This window comes from Aplidium turbinatum, chromosome 10 (genome assembly GCF_918807975.1).
Source record: "Aplidium turbinatum chromosome 10, kaAplTurb1.1, whole genome shotgun sequence".
Lineage (NCBI taxonomy): Eukaryota > Metazoa > Chordata > Ascidiacea > Aplousobranchia > Polyclinidae > Aplidium > Aplidium turbinatum.
The window spans coordinates 21,815,654-21,840,689 of NC_137481.1; the positions used below are offsets into that span (position 1 = coordinate 21,815,654).

Here is a 25,036-nt window from a genome sequence, read left to right on the forward strand (position 1 = left end):
AGCTCTCATTATCCGTCGTTTGTGGTGGCAATATTCACTTTAGAACTATTGGAGTGTAAAAAATAAAAACTACCTCCAAGAGAGGACATTTTATACACTTTCCCTTGTATGTTTGCTTGCATGAACATCAATGAGAATCAAACATGAATAGATATAGTTACAACACTGCTACAAATGACAAGTGGTTTGTTATTGGTATATGACGCATCTTATAAATTGATCATCATTCTAATAAACATTAAAATCATAGCTAAAATGGTTTTTGGTTTGACACAAAATTTTGTAGTAGGATTATGCCGTCATAACCACATTAATGAAAATTTGCTTGTATTTTTTTCACCAAAGAACCTGTTGGCATCTGCAACAAAAAATGGAAATAAATGTTATCAATTTTTGGAAAGTTAAAAACATTACAAAATCATAAGTTATCAGAACTTGTGCAAACTTTATATTTGAGATTTAGCTTTCATAATCTGTTCAACTTGATTAAACATAAGAGCGTATTTGCCATAAAGCAAAACGCTAAAACATTAAAACTTTATTATGATAAATACACTATTAATACATTACTTATTTTGTTTTTTGAGACATCATTGTTTCATATTCTCCATCAGTTTGTTCCGTTGCATTCTGTAAAACGCCACAAATTAAAATCAATAATGTGAAGATGCAATTTGAAAACTGGCACCCTTAAGATCATTTCCATTTCACCAAAGTTTGAATTAGCAGCTAAATGTGTGGCTCCAATTGAGAAGGAAGTTTGATGGAAATAAAGTATATTGAACTTCATCAAAATATTGACCAATGAGCCACGACATAAGCCACAGTTTAATGAATTTCTCATATTATTTTATAGCGTTTTGTGCTATGTTGTTCTCAATGGCCACGTTTGCATATTTTTATAATTCAACGTCTTGAGTTGCAACACAAGTTCAAGCAAACATGAATATCTTTCATAAGAAAATTTCATCTTAAACCAAAATTAGTCTTGATAAATTATTTTCCCAGTAGATGTTGGCTTATGGCTTTTTTCTTGTTCAAATTTAGGAGTTTAATTGTCTTACAAACGAATGTTAGGCTTCTTAAATATTTCGCAAAAGCAAAAATCTGTATTTTTGTTGTTTCAAAGTGGAAATATACTCTTAACCCCATCTCAATACGAGCTGTTTTCGTACGCGGAAAGCACGTTACGGGCTATCTTAGCCCAGTGCTAATTAATCACTAGTAACGGGAGCTATGAAAATCAGAGCCAAAAATTTTACAAGATAAAAGCCATGTGTATTGTGCATATATAAATTAAGTTTTTACCTAACAAATTTATTGAAATAAAGTGTTTGAGATGAAAAAAACGTCAGAAAGTCGGTTTTTGTTTTAGTTTCCCGAAAATAGCTTCAAAATTGAAATTTTTGAATTATAACATACAGTAGTGCTAAACTAAACAAAAAATTACCTTTTCTCATTAAGATAAGTCATTTTTGGGCATTTTTACATTTCAAAGTAATTGTAATAATAATTATATTGCACTAACATTAACATATACTGTATATAACTAGCATTGTACGAAAATGTCTAGCCACCTGAGACGAAATGCTAATTGTGAAGGGCAGAAAGGTAGAAAAATGACCAGTTTAGGTTGAGAAAATTCGCAAAAAATAAAAACTAAAAGTAAAGAAATTTCACATTTCCAGCATATTTCCTTCTGTGAAATATTTCAGTTTTAAAGTGGGGCGTCCTCATAAAGCCCCGTCTCGCTGCAGATAGCGATCTATACGAAATATTGCAACATATTGTTGTAACAAAAATCCAAATTGATATTTAACCTATCGAGGATCATTATCCGCTCACCTGAGTTGCTTGAGGACCCATCGAAATGAAGCCGTGTTTATCTAAATACCAACAACGTTTGGTTTGCATAACAATATAGGAATTCAATTGCTGTAGTGTAAAAGAACTTTAGTGAATATATTCACCTATAGTATATGGTGACGCCAGGTTGATGGCTACTTCTACACATTTGGCATACACATCGGCATACTTTTACACAAACAACCTGCATTTGACAAAGTCTTCAGATAGCAGAATTTATGACAACAATTATTTACAGCATCATGAAGGTTTTTCAATATTTAACTACAAATATAAACAATATAATTATGATACAACGATGCGTTCGAAATGCGCATAATATATGCATGTCTGTTCTAGAAGCTTAATATTTGTCGCGATTGTAGCCAAGGATCAAAGTTTGTCAACAAAAACAAAACAATTCTTACTTTCAGTGGTTTGATCAGTATTAACGTAGTTGCGTCTGTTGCTTGGTCTTTTCTGGAAATAAACAAGTAGCATAACAGTCAAAGTCAAGATTACGTAGCCAACAGTTTGGTCTAGTAGTGTATTATCGAGTTGAGTATATTCAAGATGGTAATAGATCAATTGCATACTGAGTAGGTTGCATACATTTGCCATTTTTCTGTAGTTTGTTTATTTGCAAATGAGGGTTTCTTTACTATCGGTTCCAGAAAATTGAATATTGAAGTTACAGAATAACAAACCACTGAAAACTATTGATTTTTAGCTGAATTGCTATCCACGGTTTTTCGTTTCTCATCTCTCCTACACACTCAATGCTTTATTGAAAATGTATACAATGTCAGTTGTTTGCTAAATTGCTTTAAGAAAGATTTTTGACATGAAGCTAAATTTAACATCCAAACTGATCTTTCATCCAAGTTGCCGGTTGAACCATAAGACATACAAGGCGTACACCGATGCATAGCTCTCAAGTCCGCTTTCCCGCAATGCAGGATAAAGATAAACAAACAACAAGTCTTTGTTAGAATTCCTTATGAAACGAACATTAATAAAACCAAATATTTTGTATAACGAGATCTTGGTTTAAAACTCGCATCTTCCACAACTACATTTTGATAACGTTTGCTTGTCGTTGAATGTAGGTTGATTTCTTCGTAGCCATGTTCTTCTAAAAAACGTAATTGCATAATACATTCTGATGATATCTTAACTAATGTAAATGAAAGATTTACAGCTGTTTAAAAAGAATTGCAATTGCTGAAACACAACAAACCTTTGATTGTGTAGAGGAACTTATTCTACTAAAATATGTTCATTGCATAATAAACATCGAAATTAAGAACTAAAATCTTAATCAAATTATAAGTTACTTAGTAGAAGCGTTCACACTGCGATCTCTGTCAGCACACTACATAGTAGTAGCTGCAAATTCTGCTAAAACGTCTAAAGATATTTCTATCCTTAATTCATGTAGCTGATCAAAAAATGTCAAAACGTGGAATTCTCAACTGAATACAAGCATGACTGAGAGTAGAAACTATTGCTTAAATTAAATGATCAACAAGCTATGGCAACATTTACTGAAACTATCTTGCTATGTTACATCACATAAAATTAGTTTGTTTTAGCGTTCTTGTGAAAATCTTTGTTCTTTTGAAGTTAGGTCATTAATATTGTCACAAATGTTTCCTAAAGCTAATTTTGTTATAACAATAACAAATTTATTTTTACTAGCATCACCTGTTCCTTGTATTGGTGTCAGATAATGAGAAGATCCAGATTTTGTTGTAGGCTGTAAAAGTTAAAAGAAAACTCAGTTTCTTGTTCAAGTTATCAATCCTAAGCAATAACTGATATTTACAGTTGTAAATCGAATTGCAACTTGCAAATATTCAGTGTTGTAACTTTCGCATTTTTAAAGTTGTAAACCAAGGATTGGAAACTCTTGCTTACCGCAGATTTTTTAAAAGATGGGCGAAAATCAACATAACCTTTTTCATCTGAAACAAACAAAGTGTTTTATAAATTTGTGGAACTTCTTTGAATAAATCGTTGCCTTTTCAGGTTTAAATTAATTCTTGTAGGACTACAATGTTCATGAACAGCACAAGGATTGTAACAAACAGAACTTCCTGCTTTTCATCCCAATTGACACAACTTCAGCAGCGTCGGTTTGTATTTATTTTTTCTTGATTTTGCAAAAGTACAAGATAGCAATTACTTGAAACAAAAGAATAGCACAATGTTATAGTTAGTTTTGATTCACGACATGGAGCGACATTTGACGAATAGTGACGTTAAACATCCAGTTTCAACAGTCTGCTTTTTTAAAATGTTTAGCTTGCAGCAAAACCTCAGCATTGCCTACATATCGGATTAGTAAAAGAACCTTCTATTTTTTATTATAAGTGGATTTTTTGTATATTCACTAACCCTGCACATAAGCATTTGTTTGTCCTATTGTAATAGATAGAGTTTCGCTTTAAAGAGGCCATTTTCATAAGTAGACAGAGTCCAAATATCAGTAACCGTGCCGAAAGGGAAGAACTACGTTACCTAATCTATTAATCAACTGACTCAACAAAATTTCACAGTAACAACGCCTAAAAACACAAAAACTCAACAGCCAGCAGCCTCAAGCCAAACAAAACAGCCGCATTTCAACGACTCACTGAGTTCAACACCATTCGTGATAGCACATGACCAGGGAACTGTGTTTCAAAAGCCAGTGCAATTCGCTATTACCACAGCGAACTCGCAGCATCAGGCTAAAGCAGATCGTTATTGTCTACGTTGTGAAGTTAGTCGTATTGGTTGGTTGGTTAGTGAAGTCTTATGTCAGCACAGGGATGGAGGAACCATTTTAAAAGTAGGTGGGCCCAAAGGCGTAGCAGTTAAAGTTAATCAAACTTCTGGGGGGCTTCGCCCCCCAGACCCCCCATGACATTACTGCATTCCTAATACTTCAAATCGCTTATACATTGTGTTTTCATGATTGCCTTTTATGCCAACCAGCGAAAAATTTCCATTTTTGGGTCCGATTTGGCCAAATAAATTACAAAATTGTTAAATTGCTCTATAGCGCTGAAAAAAGGCAATATACACACACAGTTATAATACCAACCTGGGAGAAATAATCTGCAGCATTACACAGTAGGCCGACGTGCATGCACTGCATAGTATGTTATGATATCATTGTTTTAACCTTGGAGAACAATTAGATTGATTTATAGATTACCACACGCAACCACACCCACACGTGCTTCCTATCAACAGTGGGCTCAACAGAAAAGTTTGAAGATTAGATTTCATCATTGAGCTATCAAAGATAACACAGGCAAACAAAAATTTTTTTTTTAAAGGCACGGCATGTGAGAGTCATTTTAGGGTATTTCGAGGCCCCTGATTCCGAAAATGCTCTTTTTTTTCGAATTGGCTCTAGTTTTTAAGATTGCCTACAGCAAAAACATTTTTTTTTTGCAATTTTGAGCCTCATAGATTTAACATCGTGTCGTTTATTACATAGACAAAACTGAAAGTAATCCTAGGCACATTTCTGAGCTGTACAAACGCCATTTAAAATCAATCACCTTAATACTGTATATTTGTTGACTTCAACAATATCAGACTTACTAAGCTACTAAGCAGGGGCGCCGGAACGATTTTTGACTGGGGGGGCAAGATTACGAAAAAAGGGCACTTTTGTTTACTAAAAGGCCAATTTTTTTTCAAGTTTTAAGATAAGACATAGCGATAATGCTAATCTATCAGCTCACTATGTATTGAGTAATGATAGCCTACAAGTGTCCGGTATACAAAGAAGGGCATCATGCTATTTTATAATGATGTAACCTACTGTCAAGCCTTAAAGCAGCCTGCGGCCATGGCCGCTAAGTAGTGCTTGAATGAACCGCCGGTGCTAGCTCCTCAATCGGCCAAGTTTGGCCGCCGGTCTCTCCTAGCCAATTATTTAATTTCGCAATACAATGATCGTGGATTAACTGTCGAAAACATGCAGTATCAAAGAGTGTCGCAAAGTTAGATCAGCGCGTCATAATCGCCACTGTTGCATTGTGTGGGGAATATTTGTTATTGATGGAATATCCATCTGCGATCGCCAGCGCTGTAAGTCTTGTTTGTAATTCCCGACGTTTATTTTAACAAAGTCTTAATCCGAATTGCTAATTTACATCGGCTGGCAATATTGTCGTTTTTATGTCGATTCGATGTTGTCGGACATTGAACCATTGTTAAAAAGGAGAACAAAGTTAGTTGACATCAATGGGAAAACATTTTTTGATCATATTTTGCAAAAATTATGCTTCTTTTAGTAATGTCATTTAGTAATGTACATCATTGAAATAGCTAAAACCTCAATTGCTAAGGCAACAGAATCAGATGTCAGTAGATTTAAGAGAAAAAATATTTCGCACTTGCTAGTGCATCGTCAGTTCTGATAAAGGGCAGTTAAAGCCTACAAGTAATGTTTTAATCATTGAAATACTTATTTTATTACCTTGCCGTCATCGTCAACACATGTCGAACGTTGTTTTTCGTTGCTAAACAGAATTCTAGGGGAGTAGCGAACTTTTATAAAATCAGCCACATTGGAGACACTCGTGCGAGTGTCGTTTGAATAGTACTGGATTACAATCCCGATAAAGCAGTTATTGCGTGGTGCAGCGATTGTATTGTAGGACGTCGCCCAGGCCCAGACTTCAACAACGCTAAGTGATCATTTTAGCATTGTTGCAAGTTTAATTCTATTTACTTGTGCTATCTTTATTTTTATTTTGTATTTTGGTCTCCAAGCACGCAGATTTGGCCGCCGAGAAGGAGCTCCCGTTAGGCCACGATGGATGTCGAAAAAAAAAACGAGTTTTAAGGCCTGTACTGTGTTGCAAAATTTTGTGCCGTAAATATTATTTTGAGGCAAAAATGAAAGATTATAATTAGGCTAAAAGCGAATAGCAGAAATTGTTATATTGCAAAATGTGCAGTAGCTTACATGACTTTAAAAGGGCACCATTGCCCCCCCTGCCCCTCCATCTGCAGAAAATTTGAGGGCAGCCCCTGCTACTAAGTACAAATAAAATACATACATTGTTTTGCTTAACAAACTAGACGAACAAGCAAAACAAAGCCATCGATGAACAAACGCAATTCTTTATTATGGTAGACTTACTATAGGCCTACTGAACAACACCCATCAAGGTACGAAGGCCATTTATACCGTATCAATAAAGCAGCTGCTTAAAATTTTATCCTTGTTACGGAAGAATGTAATCTTGGTTCGAAATTCAATTCCTGGTAGTTTCGAAAATTCGAATAAACTAAGTGCATTTTTGGAATCAGGGCCCTGAAATAGGCCTACTTTGAAATGACTCTCACCTTTTGTGTCAAAATTGTTTTGTTGGCCTGTGTAATCAAACTAGTGTGTATCAAATGAGTGAAGAGCTTTTTTTTGGAAATCCTTCTCTAAATTACCGTTTTCACTACCTTTTCAAAGAAATTTGACTTTCAAAAGTGGGTGGGCCAGGCCCACGCAGAAAATAAAGTAAGTGGGCCCAGGCCCACGAGGCCCACGTGGTTCATCCATCCCTGTGTCAGCATGCTTACCTTCCACAGCATAGGCGCCTTGGTTAGCTCCATCTCCTGAAACATCACTTTTACTGATGACTGATTGTTGTGTGAACAAATTTCACAATAAGAAAACAAAAATGCCAAACTAACTTCTTACCTCGGCTTCTGTCGTTTATGCTTCGTTTGCGATCTGCCCAGTAGCAGCGAATAATAATAATATACATTAGGCTAGGCTACCAAATAGCAGTCACGGATACTGCAATAACGAAACTGTTGGTTTTTGGACCATCAGATAGATTGAGTGATTGTGATTCATACATTGTGAAAACTTTTATTTTCGGACTGAAAAATCTTAATTATCAGCATTTTCGCAGGCTTGTAGAGTAGGGGTTTGAACCATAGGCCTGGTCACTGAGATTAACTGAGTGTTTTTTTCGTTTGTTAAAGTGTTGTTTGGTATGTGAACTATTCCATCAACTGTATACCGCTGAATAAAGAGTTGTCCTTAAACTGCGTTGCTCAAGCGTACACCTCAAGAACCAAACCAAAGTCGATTACTTAACCAACCCACTCGGTTTTAATGCTAAAATAGTATAAAATGTACTATCTTACCATTTAGAATAAGGTTTGTTAAAGTAGGAAATTCAGACCTTTATTCTTTCCAGAGGCTTTGTGTTGCTTGTAGTAGAAAGCAATCACTGCAATCAATAATGTTATCACTGCAGCCACACTTGTTGCAACTGCAATCACAAGAGTGTTGTTCAATGGAAGACCATCAGATGAATCCTCTTCCACAATAACATTGAACATAATAGTGTAGTTGTAGGGTTCAATGGAAGATTGCAAGTACAAGATATAACTTCCGTTGTCATCCATTGTCACCTAAATGTAGTTTCATTATAAAATCATTGGTAAGGAAAATGTAAAATAACCGCATGTAAAATGATTGGTTTAGTTTCGAATGTTTATCCTGGGCCTGACAAATTTTTGATAGGTTATTCCTGGTAGTTTTGCATACTTGTACAGGCGTTGAACCACAGACGCAGAATCAGTTACCAAGACTGGCAAAGTGAAGTTACGACTAGTTGTTGAAGTGTGCTTATCTATCAATTATTCCATTAACTTGGTGCCGCTGAAAGAAGAGCAGTCCTAAAATGCGTTGCTCAAGGGCACACCTCAAGAGCCGAGCCAGCGCCGTGTGATTTTGAGTGGGACGCTTAACTCTTTCGCGACCGCGAACGTATATACACGTCTTGAGATTTTAACCATGATGACCAAGGACGTATCCATACGTCCAAGTTTAAAGGGTGTTTCAAGCAAAAAAAATGTAAATGATGGCAGATCCATCCATAGTCTTTACCTGTCCTTATTCATTCTGCTGTATCTCCTAAAGCATTGCGCGCAGAAACGAAGTAAAATTTTTCTCATGTGCAGAATTGTTTTGGCATTCGATTAAACTACATATATTTTCATATTATTGTGTCATGCTTGGGTAGTAAAGATTATAATGAAGTACACTGTTCTGCCAATTTTTAATTTTTTTAGAAATTAGAAAAAATACTGTTTGGAAAGTTGCTAGTTGTACATTGAATATTTTAAATTTTATTGCAAAACGTTTCATCTTCGGGTAGCTGAAAATGTATGCTTTTTCATTTGATGTCAAGATTGTGCGTCTACGTCGAGCACATGAGATATTATTACGGCGTAAATACAACAGGTTTTTGTGAAAAATGTCTAGTTATTTAGATCAAAACGTCGTGACCTCGGTGGTTGCGAAAGAGTTAAAACCATTGAGATACCTGAGCAAACTAACGCATCTAAACAACTCCAGAAAAGATTGGAAATTTTCTTCCCATTCATCAAACTATTACTTTTTATGGATAAAATAAGCATCATTCGGTTTCAAACGAGATCGTTTTATTTCTGTTCGTTTATAGACCCAACAAATCACCTTTGCATTTAATAAGCATTTATCTTCGCAGAAATTCAGAAACGACTGAATGGACCAAATAAATATTTTCTATTCTTTCATGCAAACGGTTAATCATTTTTTGACTAACTCCATCATAATTCCGCACATAATATTTTTTAATAGTTTGCTTATGATGAGGGTTTCCGATTTCCCCGTTTCAAAAGAATTCGGAAATTATTAGAAAAAATTAGCAGTGAATCATTTAAAGACCAGAAAGAGCCAACATGAAATGTTTCATCGCAGCCTGAGATTTTACCGGTAGCCTTCTAATAACAGTAAATCAACAACATGAAAATACAGTAGAACGTATACCGAATCAACTAAACGAAAAATGCATACAAAATATTTATTTATTTTTCATCTAGGCTAGTGGATGTAGGCTAATAGGTGTTAAAACACAGGGCACTGATAGATTTGTCACTTCGACATGATCGCAGCTTCATGGCAAGCAATCCTATTGTAGAAATGCTCGTTCTGCCTCCACTAAAGTCGGATGGATGCTCAATAAAGCGTTGAAAAGCTGCTCTAGTTTACTTGGTCTTTATCAAGCAGCTTCCAGTAATCCCATCTCTTGCTTTGTGATGGCTTGGATCCGGCTTTTATACACTGTGTCGGACTGTATGTGTGAGTGCGTGGAATGCCTGATAATACGTGCTTGAAACTATTCAGAAAAGTTAACACTTTTTGATTGTTGTGAGCCAGCTGGATTTGATTATAATTATTCTGTCTTTTGCTTAAAAGAAATCTGGTATATTTAATCGAGAAAACCGGTAAAAGGAAATTGAAAACCCACTATATCCCGGGAATTTCTGAAACTGCGATCCTGGTTTTCAAGCCCTACTCATGTTGACAGTAAAAAACACTAACGTAGGCTATCTGCAAATGACCAACGTTATCATCACATAAAACATGCGTTTAAAAAAGTAATTATAAAACCATGTAAAAGGCAAAGAATTTTAAAGACTTTTCAAACAAAAATTTATATTAAGTAGTTTACTTACAATTTGTTTGTTTGATGGCGGAAGTTATCTTTTAAATAAAAAGAAAAGTGTGCTGTGAATGATCAAGTCCTTCAGCACGTAAAGCCGAAGTGTTCTTTTACTGTTGTTGAAGTAATGAATTACTTTGCGTAATTGTGTTTCAAGTTTATTAAAGCCAACGCAACAAAAAGTTATGTCTACATATCTTTCAAATCTTGCACTTACATTTGCTTTCATGAACGTGAAACTTTGAAACATTCCATCCGTTCTCAAATTTCCATCTTCCATTTTTAAATCTGAATATATTGTTTGAATTAACGACTGTATTAGAAGTTTGACGATTCTCAACGACAAATTTGAGAGTCATACAAAATCTCTACTATCACCATAATGCAAAGGTACGCAAAAGAACAACCCAGACATGCTCGATGCGAGCTCTTGATAAACAGCGCCTCAGTTTTTTCAATAACCCCTAGGATCATCTTCACGTTACAACCACAACAATTTTTAATGCAGTCAAATACTGGGATAAGTGGAAAGAAGAATGCATGCATGAACGGCATGGTTCACAATAAAGAAGATGGAGATAGAACACTAAAAAGTCCACAAATGTTTCCAGCAAAAGAAGTTTCGAGACTTGTTTCGATAACAATTAACAAGATGAGATTTATTTCACGGCTTAAAGAAATCATTTGACAAGATTAAAAATACTTCATTAAAATTGTTTGACATAAACCTTTGGACTTACCCAAAGGCATCATTATGAATATTCAAATTGCGCTTTTATTTACTTCAAACTATAACTTGCTCGATAATAAGCCAACCATGATTTGTTATTGTTTTGTACGAAATTTTCGCACTCCAAAATGCGCTTATATTCTTTAGCACCCAAGTTGTGGCATTGAAATTAGAAAGTTTTTTTTTATTGTTATTGAAAACAACTTAAATTCCACCAACGATCAATGTTATTTGGTTTAAAACTTGCTTTTAAAATCAAGTAGCTTAAAAATATTATTGATTGAATATTACCAGATTTGCTCTTGATTAAAGCTAGAAGTTCAGATGGAGGATTTGACATGAACGTAACATCGCAAGATCCTCTTTGACCAAAAACCCATGAGCATGAAGTAAGGTTGTATTGGAAGGGTGCATCTGTAACATGCAACTTTGTTGGTCTAATTTGAAACATTTTATTTTCTTATAGAATGGATTTAACTAATAGCAAAGTGAATGAATAAGGATTTATTCAGTGCAAAATAATGCTTTGTTTGATTGCAGCGGTTAGCACTAACATATTTGGCTGCACCTTAATTATTTGCAAAAAAATAGAATTTTGTTTTTAAATGTATTTATCTGTGAGATTAGCAATAAATAAGCTAACTAAAATTTAAGTTGACTACTAAGCAACTAAGCGTTTAGGCAGAATGTCACAATCAATGTGCGAGGTCTTACAACGGGCCGCTTGTATCTCGATCGAGCGTGCTGTTTTGATTGTAAAATTCTTATGCTATAGGTTATCATCGGTCATTATCCTGAAGTAACCTCTGATTACGAAATCTGTATTATGTAACGTGTATTCTAGGTCATTCGATTGCTACGTGCAGTTCTAGAGTCTTCTTTAAACTTGCTTGTTTATGCCGCTTAATGCAACGTGACCGAACGATGAGTTCGTGTGATGCAACATTACGTAACCTTCTCGAAGTTATTAAACCGAACAAACCTTTTATAAATAGTGGTGTAATTTGCGTAATTTATTATTATGGGAGTTGTATTATGATGAGTTGATTATTATGATGAGTTGGTTATGAGAGATCATTGCTGTAATAGTAGCAGTTGGTAATAGAAGCAAAGATTATTGTTGATCAAAAGTTGAAGTATTGCATACGAGTAAAGCAAGTTGATGCTAATATAATTTCTGATTAAAATTAGAATCGTATGAGAAGCTGCGAGTGGATTACGTTAAACTTGATCAATAGTCGCAAGCATTGGAATCTATTGCCGTTTACTGTTACTTTGATTAATTGTTGGAAGTGGTGAACCATTCGTTGGAGTCCTTCAAGCGTTTTTATATATCATCTCACCAATAGAACTATCCGTGAATTTAATTGACTGCTTTTCGGTTATAACCCATTAAACTACGTCATTGAATCTTTCCAAGTCGTTTTCCTGGTAAGAGATAGAAAGAAATCGTGACACAGAACATAGGATACAAATCCTATTTGATCTGATTGCATCTATTTCTTGTGAACTAGTTTTGAAATAAGACAAACAGAACTGCAAGTTTTATCATATTTGGCAGCAGCTTAACTGTTTGCAAAAAATGAAATTTGTTTTCAAAATTATTTTTGTGTGAGATTAACAATAAAAATTGCTAAATAAAATATAATACAAAGTGCCAAGCGTATAAGCAGGACATGGGATGCACATCACACTATGATCTGATTGCATCTATTCCTTGTAAACTATTTCTAAAACTAGACAAATTTTAATGCTTTGCTTACAAATAACATCAATGTGGATACTGTTCATAAACCTCCCAAACTCATCATCAGTTCTACAAGTGTAATTTCCAGCGTCAAATGGAGTCAATGAAGGGAGGTTCAACATCGCACTTGGATAATATGTTGTCATGTTTGGGTGAGTCCATATGAAGGTGGTGTTCAACTTAGCGACATAAGTAATATTGCAGGTGAGTATTAAAGCTTCCCCACGTTCAATCGTCTTAGTTTTATTCTTCTCAGGATAATTTAAACTCACATATCCTGCAAAATTAAAAAACTTATCAAGTTTTCATTATTTATTGAAATAAAAAAATTCGGTTTCGAAAATATGACATAAAGTGACAACCAATCAAACAATTAAAAGAAAGCATCAATAACACCAAATCCGTTATATGAGTGAAAATGTATTATTTAAAAAAAAAATCATTTTGTATAATTACTTCACTTGATGCAACATATTTGTAACTTAAAGCTTGAAACACATTTTTTTCCATCACTGCAATGTAGCAATACCATTTTCAATCGTACAATCAGTAACAAGTAGATTGTGCACTTGGAAGGAAGTAAAATGTATTGCAGAATCACCAAGTTCAACATAATATGACCGCTTTTATTCGCTTTATTGTGTTGTATTCTGTGTAACGAACTGCCTTACAGCATTTTCTTCACTTAACGACGTTGCCATTTTGCAACTACATACTCACAGTAAGTCATATTTATGTGATGTATAAGGTGTGTGTAACAACAACCTTTCAGAAGAAAATGAGTGGTTATTTGAAGTCTTATTTTCATACTCAGATATTGTCATTTTGCACTTATATATTCACAGAATATTGGATGTGATAACAGTTTCTGCGTATCGAAAACTTTTCAGAATGGAAAAAGTGTTTTTTTTTATTTAGTGCATTCCATTCATTTATAATTCCAAACAATTAAAACGAAAAATAAAGAAAAAGGAAAAGAGTTACTGAAAGGAAAATCGTTGAAACTCACTGATAGCTGGAATGACTGTGATGTTTCTAGCAACACTTCTGTGTGATCCAACATTGTTAACAGCCAAGCAAGACAACGAACCACCAACACTGAGAGGTTGACTTATGAAACATTCGTTGTTAATGTTGGTGATGTTTTCACATTCCCCAGAGCAAATAGTGAATACACATTGAGGTGTAGGACTGCCTTGACTTGAACAATTCATTGAAAAATGTTGATCAGATCTCAACAAATATCCACTGCTGGTAGCAATCAAGTATTTCGATGTAAAGATTGTGTTGACAACACTTGGAGAAATATCTGAAACCATTGGTGCAATAATAGAATCTATGGAACCATAAAAACTTTATAAGAGTTTAATGAAGATATATGTACTTTTTTATTGTACAGTATAGGAAGAGATTGATGTTAGCTATTACATGTTGGAATACATGCTTTGTTTTAGAATATGAATGTTTTGTTTCTAGAAGTGTCCCTTATTCAGTAGCACCTAGTGTATTTTGCAAGCAGCAACACTTCAACAACAAGTGACAACTTGACTCTCAATCTCGGTGGGTGGCCTGCGTCAGTGGTTCAAAGCCTCTACAAGGATGAGAAAGTTCAAGGATTGAGCTCTTAAAGACACTATTTTAGTCATTGGATAAACATTCTCATCATCGATAAATTTTTGTCTATTCTGTTGTTTACCAGAGTCATGCTGTGCCTTCGAATATAGGTATTTCTTAAAATCAAAAATTAAAACAATTTGAATTGAAACCTTAACCGAATATTTCATTTAGAGAAAGTTATTATTGCGCAACAACGCTTCAGATGTGAACATGCTGAATGTTATAGCGCTTCAAACGTGATGAAAGCAAGTTTAAGTTTTGCATTGTCAAGATTATTCTAGGGAAGACTATTTCGCGCAGCATATCATAGACACTACACAGCAGTGTTGTCATTTGTACATTTGAAGTACTGAATTTAGCGTCGTAAATTACAACACTGTTTGCTATTGATAGGATTTCAAGCCATATCCCTGGTTTTTTGAAGTTTGACTAGTTTACAACTCACATTGAACATTGATAGAATAGTTTGGTGACCTTCCACTTTCCACAAACATTTCCGTATATGGAGTCACAGCTTGACACGATAATTGTTTGTTATTGTCCTCGGCTTGCAAGGAAAACGTAAATGAGCGTTCCTGAAAATAAAATAAAAAAATGAAATGAAAGTCGCTTAAAGGCATAATGGCACAACGTGCAATCACTTTTTAACAACTACCTGTTGTCGTCTGACTTCATTGCCATCTAAATAGAAAGTAGTGTTGGTTCCAATAGGAATGACGTCATTGTACTCGCAGGTAACAGTGAAGTTAGTTCCTTCAACAACAGTGAAGTCCCCGTGCATTGTGGCTATTACGGGATTAGGAGCTGCAGAACATTGAGTTCAATTGTCATGTCATCAAACATATAAAAACCTCACATGAATATGATGGGCACTATACGCAGAACGCGATTTCCAAACGAGTATTGAAACATCACGTCGACGATCTGTTTGTATGATCCAACTATCATGCAGTTATTCAAGACAAAACATATCATTGGTAAACGTTACAAATTCAAAATATGGCAAGTTTGAGATTATAATAATAATATAATAATAATTTATTTGCATCCGACAAAGCTGTCCATATCCAAAACAAAACAACAAAATAATACACAAACTGCAAATGCACAAATAACGAACAACAACAACGAAATAACATCAAAAAATAACAAAATAATACACAAACTGCAAATGCACAAAATCTCAATAAATAGGCTATCTACTGTTACAAGTTTACAGACAATGGTACGGTAGCGTTACAAGTTAGAAGAACTGAAAGTATTGAGAACGATAAAAACAATCAGATGACATGGCAGCCATCAAAACTAGTTAATAGCATACATAGAATTATTATAATGAAGACGGTAATTTGATATACGATGGCAATCAGACCTCATCAGGGAGGCAACAATAGAGTTAGACGATACTTCGCATCTTCCAACAAAAGAAAAAACATATTTACGAAGTAATGCATCAAATGTTATGATGTTACACAAGACTTGATGTTCACGTACGCTATAGTGTTTAGGCAAATTATGTATAATTCTAAACGCATTATTGAAGGCAACACGCAGACGATTAATGTCACGTTGATGATAATTTTCCCACAGATGACATGCATACATTGGAGTACAATAAGAACGGAATAGAACATTTTTAATATCACTGGAGCACTTGTAAAATTTGGATTTTAATTTGTTGGCAGAACAGTAGATTGATCGCACTTGTCGATTTACATCCTTGTCGTCACACATTGCCGTGTCAAGAAAAACACCCAAATATTTGACACTGTCTACGAATTTGATCTCACTTCCATTGAGCCGTACAATTGGATTCATATTTAACTTTAAGTGTTTGATTAAGAAGATTAAAACAAGAGATTAAAACGAGTTTAATGCTTTGGAGGTTTTGAAGACGTTTGATATAAACTGGTTGGACAGGTTGGATGTGGCAAAATATAATCAAACAAACGTTTTTTTTGAGTCATTTTTTACTGAATAAAACCCAATGCTCACTGCTCATTCCAAGCTTTCATCAGTTTATCCTTGTTCTGCTTTACTTGCATGTTAAATTTCGTACTTGGTTATTATGTTACGACTGGTATGGTTTACAATGGTTTTGTGGCGTCTCAACTTGGATAACCTTACTTATTTATGCTTCCAATACATAAGATGTTTTTTTTCGAATTTTCAAACATAGAATATGAAAAATAGCAAAAGAAAAATTAAAGCTAAATCAATCAAAAACATGAAAAATTAAAGCATTCCAACCATGTTCTACTAGCATCCAATCATTTGCATTTTGAATTAATCTATGCTGATTGTATTGTTTCATTAGTGACAATTTCATGCGTGACAATTTTTTCTCATTTTTTTTTTTATATTTTTGACATTTTCCAATCATTTCTTAGCACTGAAAAAACAACTTTCACTAATTGACGAAAAAATTACGTTTTACTAATGTTTAATTTTAAAATTAAAACTCGTCCACTTGTTATTTTGATCACTAATGTCACCAAACAGCTAACCAATCCTATGAACAAAAAATTAAAGCCAAATTAGTGCGAAAAATGAAAAACAAAAGCAATCGAAATCAACTGTCTTTCGCTGCACTGAAGAGATCTCTGAGATCGAAACAGCTGGCCTCTGTCTGCAGTTAGTATTTTATCACGCCTTACCAGGCATTTTCTTTGAAATAAAAAAAAGTTTTAAAAGTTATGTAATTTTCACTTTGTGTGGAACTACATCAGCTTAAAAGGTTACTGATCTTTTTGAATCGACTTATATAATATGTAGGCTACTTTTTGTTCTAGGGTTTTATAAAATATTTATTGAAGTAGTGGTTATGTTGACAAAAATAAATGTATTTTTTCATAGTTTTAATAACTTTTCAACACCTGTCCAGCATTGTAGGTTATCTTGACCACTCCATTCAGCATTATATTGACAAGTAGTTCGGTCAGAAGTAGATTGACTTCCGTTTGAATAGAACAATCGTCCATTGTTAGAACAAGTGAATGTTCCAACGTCATTGTATTCAGCTGAGTTGAATTGAACAGTGACATTGTCTTCAAGAGTTTGCGGACAATCTGATACAAAAATGCGTAAATTGAGAATGGTTTATACAGTAATAATTATTCCTGAGGTTTTTTGATTCCACTTTTTGGTATTTTAAAACACTTTTTAACCTTCGTCTGACTGCATAATATTACACAGCTAACAGGCGGAAAGGGTGCAATTGTACCCACATACATTTTCTATTGAAATTCCCAAGTTAGTTATACTTTTTGTATGGTGTGCCGTATTTGTTGGTCTGAACGTTGAAATATTGTGCTCCACAGAAGTATCACAAGTAGCAAACGTAGACAGTGGACACTGTATAACACTATACGATATGTTATCTTTGTGACGTCGACTATACTCAGAGAAACAGCTCATTATGCCGCTGTACTCAACCCATAAATTTCTGCTGATATTGCATGGCATCTCAATCGAAATTTAGCATAGATTTCGAATGAGATAGGTGGATAGAAATCTCTAGTCTGCCATGTTGCTGATTGGTGGCTCAAAGTTTCGGAGTCAAAAGAAAAATTGACCTTTTGATGTATAGTTCATTTGTTGACAGATTAATAATCACCTGCTTGATGTTTTACATAGTTTAGTTGCAAATCCTGAATAAAGTTGGTCTAAGACTCTAAGAGCACATCGATTGAGGTTAGTGTAATTTTGTGTCCAGCCTATTTTTTTGTAGTATTTCACGAAGAAATATTATATACATTTGCTTTTGTTTTTTGTTGCCTTTCAGATTTACACCAATGAAGTAAGGAATATGATTGAAGAATCTGATTCTGATTATGAGGAAGACACATAATTGTGTTGCATCTAATGACGAAAATTATTTACAAGAAGCGGGTGGCGGCATTGAAGAAGCGTGCGACATTGAAGAAGATATTGTGATGGAACAGGAAAAAGAATACGACTCAAACAAAAGTATTGATGATGACCCTTTTCTGTCTCACAATGTTGGTAGTATTAGATTGCTAAGGATGCAACTGAATGACGTAGATTACAGAGGCGTGCAACTGTTTATCGCAACGGGCCACAACGTACAATTATAATGATGCTGAGGGCCAGTCTATCGAATAACACATGAATTTATATAAACAGTTTATTTAATGGAAAAGTACACACAATCAAGTTTCACATTGAGTGAGTGAGTAATTAGATGTCTGATATCTTCTCTGTCCAGAGGTCTAAACACTAATTAGCAGAGTGTTTTGCACAGTAGTGTCGCTTGATATTGTACTCTTTCATTACTGCTATACAGTAGTGTTTTGACAAATCAGGCAAACAACATCTTGATTGTGTTGAACAACGAAGTAATTTATACACCACTCATTGTTAAACTTCCGCCTTTCATAATCAACCTTCCTTTTCTTACTTGTAGACATTTTTACTATGCTAAGCTTTTTGTAGAATAAATATTAATATATTCACCACACTGCACCCATGAAGTAAGATTTATGTTACTAAATCATTGCCGGAAGAACAAGGCGGTTTTCTACAACGCTTACTAATGATGACAGTGAAACAGTGAAAAGTATTTAAAAATAATGGATACTTGATGAAGAATGTGCGGGCTACGTAAATGGGTACCGCGGGCCGTGCTCTGGCCTGCCGGCCGTATGTTGCACGCCTCTGACGTAGAAATTCACTGCCAAATGCACAAACAAGACCTAGTAACATCCTATGACAAAGAAGTGGGCTGCAGAAACCAGCAATCTATTTACAGAAAAAGAGCTTTTCTATTCAATCATGAGTCCAGAGATTTGTGACATTATATTAAGAGAAACAAATTGAAAGGGTTGAAGAGTTTGTGAAGCTTTCTACAGTAAGCTCACAAAAAGATTTCCTAACGCTTTTGAACGACCACCACTAAGAACATGCGATCCATTTAATGAAGTTGAGCTCAGTGCATTTATTGGCATCTTTTTTGTTGCTGGTGTGCACAGAAATAATAAAGAGAATCTGGAATATATGTGAACAGTAGATGCTATGCAGCTATGTCTCGTGACCTGAAGATGATGCTGAGATTTATTAGATTTGACAACGAAAATACCCGTGTAGAGCGTGTGCAAAAAGATAAAGCTGCACAAACACGAGATAATTGGCTCATGCTGAATAAAAATTTGAAGAGAGCCTACAAACCACAGGAAACCATCACCATAAATGAATAATTTTTTATTTCCATATTGAGGACATACTAAATTTACACAGTATACTATTTAAATGGCTAAATATTGCATCAAGGTTTTCTGGGGTTGTGATGCATCAAACTCCTACCCGCCACATAGTTAGCTTTATACTGGAAAACCAATAGATGGTTCCAGACAGGTAAAAGTTGGTGAGCGAACAGTTCTGGACCTGGTCTCTTTGTATAAAGATTCTGGAATAAATTTTACCACCGATAATTTCTTCACAGGTAGGCTATGTAGCTAGCTAAAGTATTAAAGACATGGGGCCTGAGTTTAGTTGAGATAATCAAAAAAAAACAAAAGTTTCTTGCCTAGCAACATGCAGTCTTCCAAAGAAAGGGCTGTTTAGTGTTTACTCGACCAATTTCGCCAACTTTCAAGATGCAACAGTCTGTTCATATGTGCTAAAGAAAAAAAAATCAGTTGTGCTTCTATTATCCATGCGCATGACTGGAGAAGTTGAAGCGACGTAATCAAACAAACCAGAGACAATCAAGTATTATAACAAAACAACAAAGGTGTGTTGGACACAATGGACAAAATGCTGGGTGAGTACACTGTAAAACGACGGATATTGCGTTGGCCTTTGGCGTTCTTTTATAACATGATCGATGTCATTGACGTAGATTTGACTTGGATTCAGCAAAAACATTTTAAGTGTAGCTTCATTTCCTGAGTGAACTACGGCACCAAAGATAAATTGGTTAAAAACTAGTTTTACCATAATTAGCTTAAATGGTTTCATTCCATTCATTTGAACAAGCCATGTACGAATCGACACAAATCAAACAAAATATCATAAAATAATATCTAAAATATAAGCAAATTAGCCTATTTGAAAAAAATAATAATATATTTTGATAATGATAAGATTACATTTTTACTTGGTAAGCAAAATAAAACTGGACATTGAAGAAATGGTGTTTGTAATTAAAAAACACTGCTCGTTAAAACGTATGATAATTTATGAATATTTAGCAATATAGCATATTGATATAATAAATTAACATCTTGAAAAGTTATAAGTAACAGACTGACTACGATTGGCATGGTCGAAATATCATGAAAGCTATTCATGTTTGCTTAAATGGTTATATATTTTAATTCTTTCCAACAATCAACTCCGGCAGTCTAAAACAAAGCTTTTACAATGATCTCAACACTTGCAACATTGGTATGGATTGACACTACCTGTCATCACTTCGATGTAAAACTGATGCAATAATGCATAAACTTACTTTGAATAATAAATTCAGATGGAAGGGCAATCACAACCTTCAGCCCAGAGATATCGCCTCCAGTCGCCACTGAGCCCTTTCGAACACTAAGATCCAGGTTACTTGTCAGTCGTTGCAGATAAGTCAAGTTAGAAGTGATCACTCCATTGTTCTCAACACAAGATTGCGTTTCATTGATTGATTCGTTTGGATAGCATCCGACACCAGGGACGTAAAACTGCTGAACGTTGTTGTTGTCTGCATATGTGTTTATCCATTGAAAACTAGTTGCATTTTCTTTCTTAAACTGAGCTGTCACAACAAGACCACGATAACCAGTTGCTAATTTGTTGGTTGGTGATGGAAAGTTTGTTTCAATGATTGGAAGTGAAACTGTTCCTAAAATAAAACAAACATGAACAACTGAAACAAACTAACCAAAATTTGTGCAATTTTGACGCCGCTTTGTAGCCTCGCCAGAAATATGAAAACAACAAACTACATTAAAAAAGACGATAGGCTGACCGAATGTGAAATAGTTATGAAAAATTCCGGAAATCGGTGCTTCGCAAAGTTTCAATTCTGATAGCGCTTATCAAACATTTACAAACACTCATGGCGCCCCAGTCAATTTCGCTCAATGTAAAACATAAAAATTGAATAGCATCAAGTAAAAGTGATATTTATTCTATGAAAGTCGGTTTGAAACGAAACCAAACAAATCTACCAATAAACCGCAACTTTTAAAAATTTCTCGCGAGTTAGAACAAAACTAGGCTAACTTCGCGAAACAATTGCAGTGCTGACAAATCTGTAAATTATATTTTTGACAAGATAAGGTGATTATCTTCTTACGAAATAGGTATAATAACATCTAGAGGAAAATGTGAAGTCTTTTTCTACGTCACAAAGAACGTTCGTCGTTCGTTCTCTTACAAAACAAATCTATGCACTGGGTAAATGACTTGTGTTGTGACAAATTAATCTTGTGACCTGATTACGGTTAGATTAAAGTTCTTTTTTATGCTAATAAAACAAAAAAGTAATAGTTTTCACACATTCACGCGGCGGCCCTGGTAAAACTTTACGGCGCGCTAGGCCGCTCTAGCGTCCAGCAAGCGTATATCATTTAAATTAAAGCAGGTAGAAACACGATGTGAACAAACAAGAACTATTCTGCTGCAAGAATGTGATAACAACTCAAATGTAGAGATGGGAAAATAAGACGAGTGGTAGCAAGAAATCTTGTAAAAGAAGATACAAAGCAAGAACTGTTGAGGTTTATAACAGAAAAAGTGATGTTCCTCCAGGCAACAAAATCCTATCAAATCTCAAGAAAATCAAGTCACAGGATATGGCAACCACGATTTTTCCACCTGCATGTGTTTCAAATATCGTGATAGTTACGTTATTCTGTCGCACAATCGTGAGCATGACATTCACGCTACAAAGTTATTACGTTGCTACTTTAAAACTTAAATAACTAAGTACCGTAACATCTAAGTTTGAGAACCAGAGGTGCAAAGAGCCGGAGTTTTGGAGTATTTAGGGGTAGGAATCACGGTTTTCTGCGGGAGCCGGAGTGGAACCCTAGTCTGAAATTCTTGGCAAAACCAGGAACCGGATTGTGGCAAAAATGTAATTTTTTTGCCATTTGATACTTTTAACATCCAAACATATATGCTGTACTTGGTGCAGTTGTTATTTTTGTGTGCTTCTATGGTTTTATTTTCTAAGCAGTAATAAGTTTATTCAAAAATATGTTTTTCTTTTCATAACAGTGAATAAGGAAAATATTTGTGTTAGACGTAGAAGGCTATAAAATTCTGGACTGTGGTTTATGTTTTGCGTTTGGAGTCGTACACTTCGGAGTTGAAGTGGAGCAAAAGTCCATAAAACCTGACTCCGTACATCTCTGTTAAGAACCCACAACCCAGTAATTAGATATTAGAGTGCATTAAACTCCCATGTGAAAAAAAATATTTTCTTATAGCAGTGTGCTAAGTTTTACTACCTCTAGGAAAAATTAATTGTGTAAAATATTGCAAAATTTGGATGCACTCTACTGGGTTCACATCGAGCTTGAAAAATGAAAAATAGTGTCATTCCATATTATGAAAATAGCCAATATATAGATATCACAAATATGATATCTCTCAAGTTTTGCTGGAAGGTTGTCATACTATGCCTCAGCTACCAAATGAAAGAATCAAAAGTTTTACAACAATACTTGAAAGAGTTCGTTCTTAGCGGTCATTTGAATTTCAAGTACTACCCTCGTTTTTGACTTGTGCGAGTACATGTAGCATCTTTTGCTATTTTAAGAGCCCTATAACTTCTATTGTAAATGTAATGGAAAACTAAAAATTGCTGTGCTAGTTCGTTATGAACTATACTACAAAATTCAACAATAAAAAAACAACATTTCTTGATGCATGGATGTAAGGTGGGTCATCAAAACCCTAATTTTTTGTCCCGTACATGTGTTTTTATTTCAACTTCTAAATGCTTTTGACACATAAACCAATCAGAATATTTGTCAAAAAATGTAATTATTTATTAATACGTAATTGGCAAATTAGTATTTAACAATTAACCCTGCAAATAACTAAAAGTTAAATTACTACATTTTTAAAGTATCTTACCTTTTAATGTCGATCCTAAAAGCAAGTTAAAGAATAACAACCACATTTTCTGCCACCACAAAAGCATTTTCTATGTTGGAAAACTATTTACTGTTTTAACTTATTAAACAACAAGTCATTTGTATCAGGCAACAGTAAGACTTTTAGCAAGCCTTAGTTGTCTTAACCTTTACGTATAACTGTTCCGAAGTATTAGAAATAGTCTTAGTTGAAATTCTCTTGTTTATTCAACTATCATTTGACATCGCATCGTTTCCACTGAATTTACTTTGCAGAATTAATGCGACTTTAAGATCAAAACGATGGTGCCCTATCTGCAGTTTGTATTGTTGTTGGCGCGCGCCACTTGAGCACTTTGCTGTAACACTTTGCTGTGGCGATGCACATTTCTCACTACTCCTGCAATTCTAGAATTTTTGGATTACTGAATAGATATCACAGAGTAGAAAAATGAACCCACACGGATGTCAATAATAAGAACATTGTGACGTGTAACATTGCGTTGAAACCGAAGTAGCAACTACGTCAATTCCTTTTTTATTCCAACATGAGTTTAAAAACAAACCTGTCACCCGCGCTTGCAATAAAGTTTGAGTAAATGTGGAAATAAGTGGAATGGTCTGAGACATGTATTTTCTATATGACAAATATCCTCCAGTTTTTTGAAGTGACTCACGTTGTTACAGGGCCTGTAGTATGTCATTGCAACGCGGTGGTTCCAAACTGGGTGACGCGTTACCCCAATGCGCCTTCTGCAGGGATCCCGTATAGCAGTCGAGTTTATTTTTGCACTTCATTTTGATATGATTTTGTAATAGTTTGCAGTTGGTTTTATGCGCCTCAGTTATATAAGATTATAGGCTACTCATGGCCAACTGGAGGTGCGACCTGATGTCACTATTTGCATGTTTTGATCACCGCTATTGCTGCTGTCTAACTGAAATTTTCTAAGGTTATTTTATTTCTTGCTGACTCGTAATGATATAAAAATTTTGTTGCCTTGGGGATGCAGTAAAAAATGAAAAAAAGTAAGTTTAAAAACGCTCAGCCAAACTGAAAGCAATTAAAGGTCTGACTGAAATTTTCGAAATCAAATTGCCTTTGATTTTCAACGTCTGATGATGTTAAAACCTATTGTGTACTCTGGGGAAGACAGTAAAGAAGGCGTTATAATGTAATTTTTGGAAAACTTTTATTCAGACAATCACCAAAAGTTGTAAAAGGCAAAATGTAGAAAATTCAGCAGAATGTGACAACCCAGGCTGTATCTCTAGGTAGCCATGGGCGACTGTAGTTAGTGGAGGGTCATTTAGTTATGTGTCCCCGAGATCTGAAGATTCACTTTGTAAACATTTCTTGCTCGCTTTGCTTACTCAACCGCATTTTTATAGAATATCAACGAAGCTGATAAACTCAGCTTTCCTACAAGAATATCTGTGTTATTAAGATTTTAACCATCAGCAAAATGTAAGACAATATTTTGGCAATATT

General features: G+C 34.7%; 1 protein-coding gene across 1 annotated transcript; it reads right to left on the reverse strand.

Annotated features, from left to right (window-relative positions):
* On the reverse strand, positions 1 to 24,174 carry LOC145779066 (uncharacterized). Its single transcript, XM_082590639.1, has 18 exons — positions 24,111 to 24,174; positions 20,922 to 21,299; positions 17,326 to 17,517; positions 15,105 to 15,253; positions 14,895 to 15,024; positions 13,842 to 14,141; positions 12,849 to 13,109; positions 11,377 to 11,499; positions 10,573 to 10,643; positions 8,046 to 8,277; positions 7,432 to 7,467; positions 3,766 to 3,812; positions 3,553 to 3,604; positions 2,922 to 2,980; positions 2,274 to 2,325; positions 1,846 to 1,886; positions 571 to 630; positions 1 to 358 (listed from the first exon to the last, which is right to left on the reverse strand). The coding sequence occupies exons 1-17, from the start codon at positions 24,172 to 24,174 to the stop codon at positions 571 to 573; spliced, it is 2,247 nt and encodes a 748-aa protein (XP_082446765.1). The 3' UTR covers positions 1 to 358.
* Between the last annotated feature and the right edge of the window lie 862 nt (positions 24,175 to 25,036).

Excerpts from the sequence above, each read along its gene's own strand:
- LOC145779066 (XM_082590639.1), bottom strand. The coding sequence starts at position 24,174 with ATGTCTCAGACCATTCCACTTATTTCCACATTTACTCAAACTTTATTG. Across the intron at positions 3,813-7,431 it reads AGGCGCCTATGCTGTGGAAG|ATGAAAAAGGTTATGTTGAT; the intron begins GTAAGCATGCTG and ends TGTTTGTTTCAG. Across the intron at positions 1,887-2,273 it reads TACTGATCAAACCACTGAAA|ATAAACACGGCTTCATTTCG; the intron begins GTAAGAATTGTT and ends GTTGGTATTTAG.